General features: G+C 36.6%; 1 protein-coding gene across 2 annotated transcripts in view; it reads left to right on the top strand.

Moving 5' to 3' along the window:
* The window catches only part of LOC126624481 (uncharacterized protein At4g18490-like), a 72,809-nt gene that overhangs the window by 18,371 nt on the left and 40,382 nt on the right, over positions 1 to 14,056 (top strand). Inside the window, exons 6-8 of one of the 2 annotated variants that reach the window (XM_050293545.1) lie at positions 6,827 to 6,986; positions 7,344 to 7,383; positions 7,507 to 7,671. The exons of the other annotated variant lie outside the window; for it this stretch is intronic. Coding sequence (XP_050149502.1) covers positions 6,827 to 6,986; positions 7,344 to 7,383; positions 7,507 to 7,520 — 214 coding nt within the window. The 3' untranslated portion in view covers positions 7,521 to 7,671. Of the gene's footprint in view, positions 1 to 6,826; positions 6,987 to 7,343; positions 7,384 to 7,506; positions 7,672 to 14,056 lie in introns of those variants that run through there. 2 annotated transcript variants of the gene reach the window in all.

Here is a 14,056-nt window from a genome sequence, read left to right as displayed (position 1 = left end):
TGCCTCTTTGATTTTTGAGTAAGTAATCCTGTTGGGAGTATGGCTCTCAAGATTCGGAGAGCGGTGCCTCTTCGATTTTTGAACAAGCAATCCTATTAGGAGTGTTTTCTCGAATGTGAGTAAAGGTTGGGCATTTTTGCCAGTCTGCCTTGCCACGAAGCATTAAGGTTGACACACATAGGGACTTTCCAATTATCAAGCAGTGGTGCTGTTCTTTTACCCTTGTAGGTAATAGTAGAGTAGCTGAACCTTCAAAATTTATGTGTCTAAACTTTGTCAGAGATCTTTAGTAAAGTTATTTGTGGTACTCGAGGAGATGATGTTGCGTGTGGAGATTGTCGACAGATTTTACTCAGGAAAATCCATTTCTCGAAATCTGGAGAGTGGTGCCTCTTCGATTTTTGAACCAATGACCCTGTTGCCCTTTCTTTTATAGGGGCACCAATTATGTGGAAGAAGTACGTTCAAAGAGTTATTGCTTGTAGGAATTTTCCCCTTATTTTTGTACTTTAGAGATTTATTGGACTTCATTTCTCCTTCATCATTTCTAAAAATGTCCGGCCCATTCGACTAGCATTTTGACTTGAACTTCTTATCCCCTACTGGTCCTCTTACCGTTGGGGACTCTGTGATGAAAAATGATATGACCGCTGGTGGCCAGGAACTTTCTCACTCCTAAAGATAACAGACTATTTTCCAAACGGTCTGATGAGTTAGTTGTTAAGGATTCTCTAGCTTTCAGTGTTCAGTGTGCAGGTTCTGTGTCTAATATGGCCCAACACCTATTTGCTCAAACCCGCCAAGTTGAATCATTGGGGGCTGAAGTGATAAGTCTCAAACAGGATATCAGAGGGCTCAAGCATGAGAATAAATGGTTGCACAGGCTCACACATGACTATGCTATAAACATGAAGATAAAGCTTGACCAGCTGCAGGAATCTGATGGTCAGATTTTACTTGATCATCAGAGGTTTGTGGGTTTGTTCCAAAGACATTTATTGCCTTTGTCTTCTGGGGATGTACCGTGTAATGAAGCTCCAAATGATCAACCTTTGGTGCCTTCTATTTCTGGGGTTCTACCCAGTACTGAGGCTCCGAATGATCACCCTTTGGTGCCTCCTCTTTCTGGGGCTCTGCCGACTGCTAAGACTTCTCCTGAGCAACCTTTGTGAAGGCTCCATCTTGTTTGTTTATTTTGATTCATGTATATGTACATATTTGTAACTTATCGGAGATATCAATAAATAAGCTTTGCTTTATTTCAACATATTGTGTTAAATACACCAAGCCTCATTCACTAAGTTCTTTGAATTTTTTTTCTTTTGTTGAAGCTTGGTGAGTGAAGCATGTAGGTTGAAGTGATGCTCCCTTAATTTCTCGAGTGAGGAAAACTTCTCGGTTGGAGACTTGGAAAATCCAAGTCACTGAGTAGTCGTAAACTTCCAAGTACCGAGGTGTAGTAGCATATGGTAGGAGTCCCCCAAGTCTCCGGTCAATGGAATTGACGAAGGAGGTGTCATGCTAGTAGCCAAGTTTTCAAAGTAACAAAACTTCACCATTTTCCTTTATAAGTGGTAGCTCAAAACTCCTCTTTCATGTACATTTATTATGAAAGTTGTTAGTCCCAAAGAATGGGAGGCCTAGGTTTTTTTTTTTTTTTTTTTTTTTTTTTTGAATTTTCGAATTTTTGAAATTTTTTTTTCAAATTTTCAAAATTTTGATTTTTTTTCTTCGAATTTTTGAATATATATATATATATTTTTTTTTTTTGAAGCTTTGTAGGTGACGTTTTTGTAAGTGAAGCTTTGGTGTTGAAGCTTTTGTAGGTGTCGCTTTGGAGTTGAAGCTTTGTAGGTGAAACTTTTGTGTTGAAGCTTTGTAGGTGAAGCTTTGATGTTGAAGCTTTGTAAATGAAACTTTGAAGTTGAAGCTTTTGTGTTGAAGCTTTGTAGGTGAAGCTTTGGAGTTGAAGCTTTTGTAGGTGAAACTTTGGAGTTGAAACTTTGGAGTTGAAGCTTTGGTGTTGAAGCTTTGTAGGTGAAGCTTTTGTAGGTGAAGCTTTGATGTTGAAGCTTTGTAGGTGAAGCTTTGGTGTTGAAGCTTTGTAGGTGAAGCTTTGGTGTTGAAGCTTTTGTAGGTGAAGCTTTGATGTTGAAGCTTTGTAGGTGAAGCTTTGTAGGTGAAGCTTTGTTGACACCATAAATTGATTTTGCTTCACACTATCTTAATCAAGAGTGTGTGAAGTTTTTGGCATTTGTAATTGCCCTCTATTTGTTGAAGCTTTTGTTGGTGAAGCTTTTGTGTTGAAGCTTTTGTAGGTGAAACTTTGGAGTTGAAGCTTTTGTAGGTGAAACTTTGAGGTTAAAGCTTTGTTGGGTACCATGAATTGATTTTGCTTCATACTATCTTGATCAAGAGTGTGTGAAACTTTTGAGAATTGGAGTTGCCCTCCATTTGTTAAAGCTTTTGTTGGTGAAGCTTTTGTGGTGAAGCTTTGTTGGATACCATGAATTGATTTTGCTTCACATTATCTTGATCAAGAGTGTGTGAAACTTTTGAGAATTGTAGTTGCCCTCCATTTGTTGAAGCTTTTGTTGGTGAAGCTTTTGTGGTGAAGCTTTTGTGTTGAAGCTTTGTAGGTGAAGCTTTGAGGTTGAAGCTTTGTTGGGTACCATGAATTGATTTTGCTTCACACTATCTTGATCAAAAGTGTGTGAAGCTATTGACATTTGTAGTTGCCCTCCATTTGTTGAAGTTGTTGAATTTCCCAATTTCCTTTTTTTTTTTTTTGGGAAAACTAGAAATTTGAAAATGTGGGAGAGACAACATATACAAACTTTGTTTCCTCACTGTTGAGTAAGAGATTGTGATGCAAGCCACACCTTGTTGTAGTCGAAGGTTTGGATGAACCATATAAATTGAATTTGCTTCAAACAGTCTTGATCAAGAGTGTGTGAAGCTTTCTACGAGTTGTAGTGTTTGCATTGTTACAGAGGAGAAATGTCTGAAGCAGATGCAAAAGGGCTAAAGAGCTTGATCTTCGTATACCATGTACTGAAGCCGTTGTTGGCTTGAAATATGACTTTGTTAGTGACTATAACTCTTGTTAGGCATAAGTGCTCCCTTAGTTGAGTTGTAGGGTTTTTTATTATTTGTGAATGCTAGGAGTTCACATGTACAATTTGTACCACTTGTCTTCTGGTTGGTGGAATGAATGGTGAATTGCTTTCATCACTTGGTTGGTGGTACGAAGGTGAGTTCCTTCATCACTTTTCATCACATTTCATCACCTGGTTGGTGGCACGAAGATGAGTTCTTTCTTCACATTTCATCATCTGGTTGGTGGCATGAAGGAAATTACGAATTGTACATTTGATCACCTAGTTGGTGGCATGAAAATGAGTTCCTTCTCACCTGGTTGGTGATAAGAGTGGCAAGTTGCCAAATAATATTAGAGTACGGGTTGTACATTTCATCACCTGGTTGGTGGCACGAAGGTAAGTTCCTTTTTCACCTGGTTGGTGATAAGAGTAGCAAGTTACCAAATAATATTAGAGTACGGGTTGTACATTTCATCACCTGGTTGGTGGCATGAAGGAGAGTATGAGTTGTACATTTCATAACCTGGTTGGTGGCATGAAGATGAGTTCCTTCATCACCTAGTTGGTGGCATGAAGATGAGTTCCTTCATCACCTAGTTGGTGAGAATAAGGGCAAAGTGCCGAGGCATATTGTAGCAAGTGTCAAATGACACAAAGTATGTTGAACCATTTCGAAACACAGTTGGCTTATGTATGAATGTGTTAGAATGTATGATGTTTATATTGATTGACATGAGTGATGCTTATGAATGTTTTTCTATTCATGAAGGGATCCATGCTTTCGATATGTGAACCATGGTGGTTGTAACACTTAGTATAACATACTTTGTGTCAAAGTACACATGTTGAAGCTCTGAGTTGGAGTATAGAGGTAGGTCAGCGTAGACCAAGTGTTCTAGTGCTAGGAATGCAAAAGACTCAGAAGAAGTTGTCTGAATTCCCTCTTCTTTAAATATTTGCCGAATGGCTTATGTGACAAAAGATCTCAAGCGGTTGAGAGTCAAAACATTTGTAATGTGTATGCCTTCTTATAATAGCATTTCCTTCAGTACCTAGTCCTCCACTTTGAAAGAGTAAGGCTTGGCCCCATAGTCATAATAGTCGACGGTACGTTCACCCTTGGTTGTCTTGATATGAACTTTTATCCCTCTTATTGTAAGGGGCTTGCTGAGAGTAAAAATTCTTCCTCTTACCAAGAGACAAATACGTTTGGTGACTTAGCGAGTAGCTAAATGAGGCAGGAGATGATGCAATTGGTGTCTAAATGGCCTAGATCTCCTCACTTGGTAGAACTTGATTTCCACTTCCCACTTGTTGATAGGGGTTAACCATATGGGGGTTCCCTTGGTATGTCCTTGCTTCGGTGGAGGCATGGTTGTAAGCCCGTGCCATCACCTAAGAGTAAGTCTTCCAAGTGTTGGCATTGATCATGTACTTGAAGAAATAATCACGTAGGCCTGCCGTGAAGGTCTTAAGGGCGGTCTTGTCATTTACCTCAGGGCAGTGAAAATACTCATGGATGAAACGACCGGCATACTCTCGTAGTACCTCATCTGACTTCTGGCGAATAGTGTACAAGTCATCTGTAGAATGCAAACGATCGGTCTAGAAGATATGTTGAAAGACAAACAGTTTCCTCAGTTCTTCAAATGAGTCTACTGTCTTAGGTGAAAGACATCAATACCAGTTTAGAGCTCCGCCAGAAAGGGTGGAGGGGAAGAGAAGACATCGTTCTTCGTTGGTGTACATCTGGTATGCCATGGTGGACTCGAAGAGGTTAAGGTGTTCAATCGGGTACTCATTTCCAGTGTAGAGTTGCAAGCCAAGCTTCTGCTTTGTCTTTGCTTGGAAGAGGGTGTCGAAGATCCTCCTTGTAAGAGGGCCAGACCTAGGTTGGTTCCAATCAGGTATCTCAGCTTGTCGTTTGGTCTTCAACTTGTTTACTTCCTTAAGGAGCTGTAGGACAAGATGGTCTTGAGTGAAGTCATGTACCACTGGAACTTTCTTTCGTAAATCTCCATCTCTTCTTAGAAGTAGGAAGGTTTAATCAAGAGCATGTGATTTTTCCCTAGACTCGCTATGCTGACTTCCAAGGTATGTCTGTTTGAACATCTCTGAGTCCCCTTTACCTTCGTGTTTCTCTAGGACTTGTTGCCCCTTCCCCAAATTGGTAACCGGCCTGGACTGTGGTAGGGGACCGAGTCTCTTAGAAACTTTTGGGTCATTGATCTTTAAGCTTATGTGGATGGAGTTCTCTTAACGTTGCTTCAGGAAGTCCCGACAGTCGCTATAAACAGCTTTCGATCCTTCCTCCCCTTCCGCAAGGAGGTGTCTTCCTCCACTTCTTCTGCTTGAGTTGAAGCAACTGGGTTGAGAGAAGTCTCATGTTGATTATCACATCGATGGGTAACTCGCTCCCTATTAGGGATATCTATGTCGAAGGCAGGTGACCCTCTGTGTTGGTGGGCACCCAGTTGATGATTAACTTCCACAGGGGCAACGAGCTCATATGTTTGAGTATGCCTAGCTTCGTGGAGCGTCTCGAAGAGCTTCTCATATTACTCCTGGAGGACCTCATTCTTCATTGCTATCTTGTTGTTCTGAGCTTCTAGCTCATCGACTTTAGCTTGAAGAGTAACCCTCTTTCCTTCATTCTTTCGTTGCTTCGCACTAGGTGCAAGATGGGTATCATTCTGTGTGATGTGGCTTCCTTCGCTCCTCATGTTGGACAGGGATGTTTGGTCAAAATGGAGTGTACGAATGGTGGAAACCAGCTTGACAAAGCTAAAGAGAGTAGGAATAAGTGTCGTTCCCACAGACGGCGCCAAATGTTGATGCACAAAATCAGTAAGGACTTTGGTACAACAGAAAATGTCGAGTTTGTGACCTTCACTCCAGTCACTAGTGTGGATAAGTATGTAAATTGATAGAAACAGGGAAGCAAACACAAGATGTACGTGGTTCACCCAAATTGGTTACGTCCACGAAGTAGAGAAGTTCTCATTAATTGTGAATGGTTTATACAAGTACATAGGTTCAAGATCTCCTTTAGTGAGTACTAGTGAATGATTTAGTACAAATGACATTAGGGATTATTGTGGGAGAATGATCTCCTTTTATAGAAGAGGGTTTCTAGTTTTGTTCTGACATTGACACATGTCGTGTTGTGATTGGTCTCCTGGTTGGAAGGAAACTCTTCTAGGTCATTGACGGTATAATGTTGACCGGTGCTTGGTAGTTTCGGAATTGGTCAAGTATGGTACAAACAAAACGTTCTAGCATCAAACTCTCTAGAATTCTGCAAAAGTATAACATTAAATTTTTATAAAGTTCATAATAGTCAGTAAAAGTTTACTAAGTTATTAAAGTTCTATCACTTTAAAAACTCAACAATAGTCCATATAAATCTTAATGTACTACACCCTTTAATGTAATAAATATGTAGTTTTTATACATTTATTTAAAATGACAATTAAACCTAGTGCTCAGACATGTGTAAATCCTAAATCCATGCTTTCAAGCCTGGAGTCTATGAGAAACTCAAAGATCATTACAGCTGAAGGGAGTAAACTTTGTCCTGATAAACCTGCCCAGAAGAAAACCCACCTTACTACCTTGAACATTTCAAAGTGTGGTGCGAGTGTAATTATTCCTATTCTTCAGTTCTTTTCTTTGCAGAAATGTTTTCATTGTGATTTTGAATGTTATGATGTTTCTAAATGTAGGAATATTGGTGGCAGTAAAGTTTCATCGAATGCTTCCCTGAGGAGTCCACAGCAAAACATGGAAGTGCAACGAAATGTGGAATCAAAGACTGTCCAGATTGTTGATCCCAGTGCGAAACAAAAGCCACCAAACTTTTCCTTGAAGCGAAACACATTTGAGGTCTTCTATTATTAACCCATTCCTTTAACTCCTGAGTTCTCTTTGGAATGATATCATGACTTTAGCATTCTTATTTGAAGCTCTGTTCTATTCTATTCAAATGATTTGTGAAAAATTTCTTAAACTTTCTTGATTTCTTACACGAAGCTATTTTGCAGGGATCTGCTTCAGGTTTAGCATCCTTAAAGCCTCTAAAGCGCCTTTCTCAGTCAGGAATCCAGGTCCTCTTTTACTAGCGGATATGTGTTTAACTTATTGTTCTAAATCTTTTTCCAACCTATACCTATTTACGTGTTCTAAAGTGGTTTACTGGGAATCTGCTGACATCTCACTTTCTTTTTCAAATAATACGTGCAGAAACTTCAAAGAACCTTCAAAAGAAGTTGTTGCAGAACAGGTTCTCAACTAACTCTATAGAATTAATGATTTATAATGAATGCTAAGTGTATCTATTAAGTGAATTATAGGTGGGAGCCTGTACTAGATAAACTTACTAAAATATTCTTTACGTTTTCGCTAGGTTCGCATTCATGAGAGTCATATGGAGAGCAAGACTAACAGCACTTTTGGTGACCATCAGACCTCTGAACTCGGTAGGCCTTGTGTGATCAATGTGATGGAACTTGATATTCCTTCAGTAATGGAAAATGATGGAAATGTTGAAAAGGCTGAAGCGTACGCTAAGGAGCTTGAAGATGTGAGTAAATTATCATTACTTTTACTGTAACATTGAGTGTGCATTATAAAGAGAAATAGGACTGCAAGGCATCATGATCTTCTGTCATAATTTGAGTATATAGCGCCATTTCGAGTGATTGTGCATCGCTAATTGTCTTCCTTGCAGATATTCAACGTGCTGAGAAAGAAACACGAGGAAGCCAAGAAATTGCTAGTTAGAGCTATTGTGAACAACAATAACAACAATAATCTACTGATGCTTAACCATCCCATTTACGAAGCAAAGATATCCTTCAGACTGTTTTAGATGTTAATTTCCTGTTTTTCTGTCTACCGTTTTGATCGTTGAGATAAAGTTTCATTTTCCTTAATAATTAATTAATCACATTCATAAAGTTCAGAAATTTGCCGCAAAACTGGTGTTCAAGGAGCTTCAGACATGTTGCCGACAGTTGTTATATAAAAAAGCTTCTTATATGCAATGACAGGTTGGGTTGCCTTAATTTTTCTTTACAAACTTAAAGTAATGCATGTAGAACTCTGGTTGTACTGTTATAGTCATGATTTACTATGTTGTCTGAATGTCAGAATCGTGTTACGCTTTCTGTTTCCTGCTTTCATTCAGACAACGAGAACCTGCTAATCGAAGGATCATCTGAAACCTAAATGTGATGCTTCAGAGTTGAATCAGGCCTTGAGTTTACGCTCTCTCTTATTCCAAAGTTGGACTGAGTGATCTTCAGAAGCTCGTTCGTAATCTAGCATAAGCTTTATATATGAATGGTCCGACTCATAGTGATGTAAATAATTAGTCAATAACCTCGTTCGTAATCTAGTTGGGCATCTGTCTTTCATATTTTCCTTCCTAAATACATATACTACGTTCTTATTAGGACGCAATCAGGTTTCTGACTCGATTCTGTAATAAATTTCACGTCTAAAGATCGTATATACGGTTGTTCTGGTTAGATTTCGTCCAAGTTGCTTCTGATTAACCATCGTCATCTGAATGTTAGTCATGAAAGATTGATGACTTAGTAAATCATAGCTTCCTTCTATCCCCATTCTTAAAGTAAATGGTATTGTCTTCTTTCTATTCTAAAAGGCTTCACTGCCACCCCCAATTGATTTGAAGGCACCCTCTGCCGAAAACACCCACTACATAATTTAAAATTCATGTAACTAAAATCACCTATCCAACTTATCCAAGATGCTCATAATCTACCTATTATTGAAAAATATAGTACAATACTCAGAACATCGATTGTTTAAGCTCGTGAACTCCTCTCCAGACCTGTGAATTCCCAAAATAAAATGACGACACTGGAGATCTCAATGCCGCTCGACATCATAACATCTTACGAATATTTAGAGGACTTTCGGTGGCATCAATTAATTGGTAACTACCTATGGACCTTTGCTTTCCTTAGTCTATTCCTTCGTTGATGGAAAGCTACAAGGAGAATATGGACATGGAGATCTTATAACTCTATTTTACTTCAAGTATAGAGAAAGAAATCCGGCCGGCCACACTTATAATTTTTAGCCGACTAAAGCCGGCCAAACTATTAACCTACTCCCCTTTGATTTTCAAAAGGTGCCTTGAAACCCTAATCAATGTTATCATTGGAGCACCCAAGGCAAATGCTCACTTAAACAAACAGCCTGAGAGGTTGTAAGAGATGAAATTTTATTCAGTTTAAATGTCCCAGGTTATAGACTTCATCTAATAGTAGAGGTGGGGGTGGTGGTGGTTGTGGTGGGGGGGGGGTCGGTATTTGTTATTTTCGATTAGTGAAAAAGGGGTCAAAAGGTACAAGAACTCAACTACAAGACACAACCTATGACCAAAAAAAAAAAAAACTACAAGACACAACAAAAAAAGCATTATAATATGGGCTTTGTGAGGTCCCATTTCCACCCACTTTGAATAATATTATAGCAAAAATCGAACACTTTGATGGTGTCTAATCTATATATATACCATACTCACTTGGGGAGTCTCTACAAGCCTAGCATTTTTATGTAACCCCTTCCAGAAAAATGCTCATTAACTGGAGATGTTGTGCCTGCATCGTACTAATGCTGCTGCTATTTTCTAGTGCTGAAACTCGGCGTCTCAGTCCGAGTCGGGAGAAAAGGAATTTAACCAGGTCGAGACAAGCATTGGCCGGAAATGCTAGGGAACTACTAAACGTTTGGTTGAGAAAAGACGCGAACCAAACTCGTTACCACCCGAAGCGATTGAGTCCCGGAGGTCCTGATCCCAGACATCATTAAAAAAATCAGTATCTACACTAGCATAAGTATGTTTCGGTTTTGAGTGTATTTTACATGAGTGCATGTACTCAGAACCTTGAAACCTCGAGGAACTTGTTATGATCGTTAGTTATCGATCGTGGCATGGAGAAGTTACTAGTACTATATGTAACCATAATTCTGGTTTTTGAAATAAAAATATACCAGCAGTTGAGCAATATATTTACCTAATTTTGTTCATTATTCAGGATATTTTTTTTAATGCAACAAGAATACGAACGGTACGTCATATGTTTTTCATCAAGTTGAGGAATTTTTTTTTATTTGAAATGTCCCTTCATTCCTATAATAACATATAATGTAATGTGCTCATACAGTAGGTCGATAAATATATCTTTTTCAGTTGTAATGGTACGGAAAAGAGTAAAAGGAGTATCATTTTCCACAAAATCATGATGATGGGAAAGAAATTAAAAAAACCGGAAGGGTTGAAAAGTAATTGGATACATGATTGGCTCACATGCAACATGCACTTTTTAAGTTTTATATTGGTGAACAAAAAATGATAGCTAATGCTCTTATATTAGGAGATAAAAGGAAAACTATTGAAAAATTTAAAAATTTTGAGTTTTAGCAATAAAGATAAAATAAATAGTAAAATGAATAGTATTATGATTGACTTTTTAATGTAAAAATATGATTTTTCATTAAAATAAATAGTACCGGGAGTTTTTTATTAAAATACCCTAAGATAAAATGTACTAATTATATTTAAAAAGGTATTTAGCTTTTCCCAAGTGGAATGTTTCTCTTATCAAACCAAATATTAATTTCCTCACATTGACTTCACATAGATTTTGAAGTCACATCACAGTTAGAAAGTCAAGGCATTAGGGTTTGATCAATGATCAAAGTCTTCTAATTTCTACGTACAATTACAAAGCTTGAAGTTGAACTCGTTTTGGGTTGCAGGGTTTATCTGTTTTCTTTGTCGTTTCTCAGTCAATATGAAATGCAAGTAGGTACGCTCATATATGTTATTGTGTTCAGTAGTCATTTTTTTATTTGTGTTTATGCTTGAAGCACCTTTATATATTAAATTAAGCTGCAAGTGTTATACAGGGAAAATGCAACCATCATGTATAAATTAACAAAAGTCAAAACTCTTTTCTACTTTTAAACTATATAGTAAGTGGCCATCAATAACACACACACACAAAAAAAAAGCATATATATATATATATATATATATATATATATATATATATTTGTCCTTTTGAAGTTCGAATGCATGATACATGTGTATATGGAATCATTAATCCACTAGAAGACTTGTGGCTGAGATGGATTTGGACCAGTGACGCTGTTGGCTTCAAAACAACAGGTTATGACCCAAATCAGACATCAGAATTCAAATTTACAAAGTTTTCTTCTTGCTGTCAAATTTATATCTTTTAACTTGATCAACGGTCTATTCCGCAATATATGATCTACATCACATTTACAGTCTTTCTAAGACCCTTCTAAATTGCCCTAAGTACCAGCTATCAAATATATATAATGTATGCAAGCCTTCTCCTACATGGATATGCATGCATGTGCACGCCGCACATTCTTGCGTGTTACATCTGTATGGTCAAAACTCTCAGTCTCAAATGTTTAAATGCTATAACTTGTGAAACCCAAGCATGCATGGTAGGTCCGCAAGAATTTGTCAAGGAGCTTAAAAGCAAAACACATATATGAACAAATTTTAAAGCTTGTGCAAAGTATATGTATGAGACAGAGCTCGCGTGGAGATGGAAAGAAACCAAAACTACAAAGTCTCTGTCATGCCCCATAACAGATAGGGAAACATTAAGATTTAAGAGGAGAAAGCTTTAAGCCTCCGTTTCATTAGCTGGAGCAATTTAAGAAACGCGAAAGGGCAAACCAAAATCTCCTGAGGACAAGATTAGATTACTGTTTATGTGCACGAGGCTTAGTCTAACCACACCATTGAGGAATCAATAGAATGCACTCGAACGTTAGCCCCCAATGCTTTTTTGTCCTTTGATGGAGGACGCCATCCCACATGTAATTATTTATGGATCAGTTTTATGGTGTTTGTTTTGTTATGATAGTTTATTGCCAACGTTGTTCATTACGGAAGCAAGTAATTATAAAAAACAGAAAGTACAAAAAAAAAAAAAAAAAAAACTGACCAAGGCGATTGCTAAGTGCCAGTCATATTGTTAATAACGTGTAAATTTAGAATGGGTTCTTTAGATATAGGCCCTTGAAACTCCTATTTTTTAAATAAAAACCCACCCAAATTTAAACATTCAAATAAAACCCAAATTTCAAATAGCCTACCATGTATACAAATATATGACCAACTATTACAATACATTTACAACTTATGCCACAAAATCCTAATTTGGTCAATAAATGTTATTACTCATCCTAATTATGATGAGCAATTAAATCCATATGGATATTTTACCTTTCTTGTATCATAAATATTAGCAACATATATAAATTAATTTACCAAATTAAAAAAGAAAAGGCATATCTTGTATGGAAAAATTAATATTGTTTGAATCATGTAATTACCTACATACAAATTAATTTACCTACTTATAAAATATTATACTAATTTACCTGCATTTTGAATCATGTAATTACCTACATACAAATATTATACTAATTTACCTACATTTAAATTAATTTACCTACTTATTAATATTATACTAATTTACCTACATTTAAATTAATTTACCTATTCCAACAAAAAAAATTAGTGATATTAGATAATGTTCGAATGTTGTGGGTTTGTGCTTGTAGGCAATTAAATAAAATTTTAATCTAATGCACATAAATCATGTAGGTAAATTAGACCATTTTGGAAGTAAATTAGACCCTTTAAATTTTGGTTTGATAGAATAGGTAAATTAGACTATTTTGTGGGTAAAAATTGCGTAGAACATATCGCTTTTGTTTTGTGTATTAGGGATTGGAGTATTAGCCGAAGCTGTTTTAGGTTTATTCTTGTGTTGGTAGGTAAATTAACTTATATATTTAATGCACAAAATTATGAAATTAATATTATTATTTTTCAATTGGCACGTTATAACAATTTGAAAGTTAATACATTGAATATACAATGAATGACATGAATTATTTTGTAAAATATATAAAATTAATTAAATGGATAAAACAAGTAACTGATCCAAAAACCCCATCCAAGTATTAATAGGGGTAGTTTAGGCATTCAAAAAATATACAATTTAAAAAGTCAAACATAATTAAAGAATTTCTTTAATTGGAGGCTAGTCAATGAGCTTTATTCAAAAAAACAAAAAGAGATGGGTTTTAGTAGAGGAAAATATAGTTTCAATGGCTAATATCAAATTTTCAGTAAACAGAAACACCTAGGCCTAAGGTAAGGGTTTTGGCCCTAAACTCAAGACTAGGGCATTCCTTTTCTTGCCCTGATCATCCCTATTTTAACTCAATGGAGTCGATTTCAACTGAGTCTCACCCCATAATTATTAACTCAAATGAAAATAATCTGAGAAAGTCGCGTAGAAAGTGTAATGCTGAAAATGGAGCGATTGATGTTTTATCCCTTTGAATAATAGGGTTAAAGTTGTACAATGGTTTGCAGCAAAAGGCTGCAGAGAGAACCCTCTGATCCTATCCATAGGTTACCGTTGACTGAAAATTGGATCAAGGGACAGTGTTGAAAATTTGAAAGCTATATAGATTATTAGGAATTTATTACTATTAGTTATTGGAGTTTGATGGAGTTTTCATTGGTTCTAGAGACATTTTTGAGTGAATTTTCTCCAAAATTGGGAGAAGTTGAATTTGTTAAAACTTAAAGTACATTTTATAAATTCTTACCAAAATTCTTTAAAATCAAATCTTAGGGTGATGTATTGTATATGAGGTTTAATGGACTTTGCTTGACTCTGAAATTCAGGTGTATTCAATATATACTTTTAAGGAGTTAATAAAAATCACCATGCATTGAACAAAAAGTTTTTATGACTTTTAAAAAGTCTATGAAAATCTTGTGGTATTCAATTATGATTTTTTGTGTGTCTACAAAAACTCCAGTGTATTCAAAATTTCATTGAATTTAAAAG

The sequence above is a fragment of the Malus sylvestris genome, chromosome 5, assembly GCF_916048215.2.
Source record: "Malus sylvestris chromosome 5, drMalSylv7.2, whole genome shotgun sequence".
NCBI classification, from domain to species: Eukaryota; Viridiplantae; Streptophyta; class Magnoliopsida; order Rosales; family Rosaceae; genus Malus; species Malus sylvestris.
This window is presented reverse-complemented; position numbering and strand designations above follow the sequence as displayed.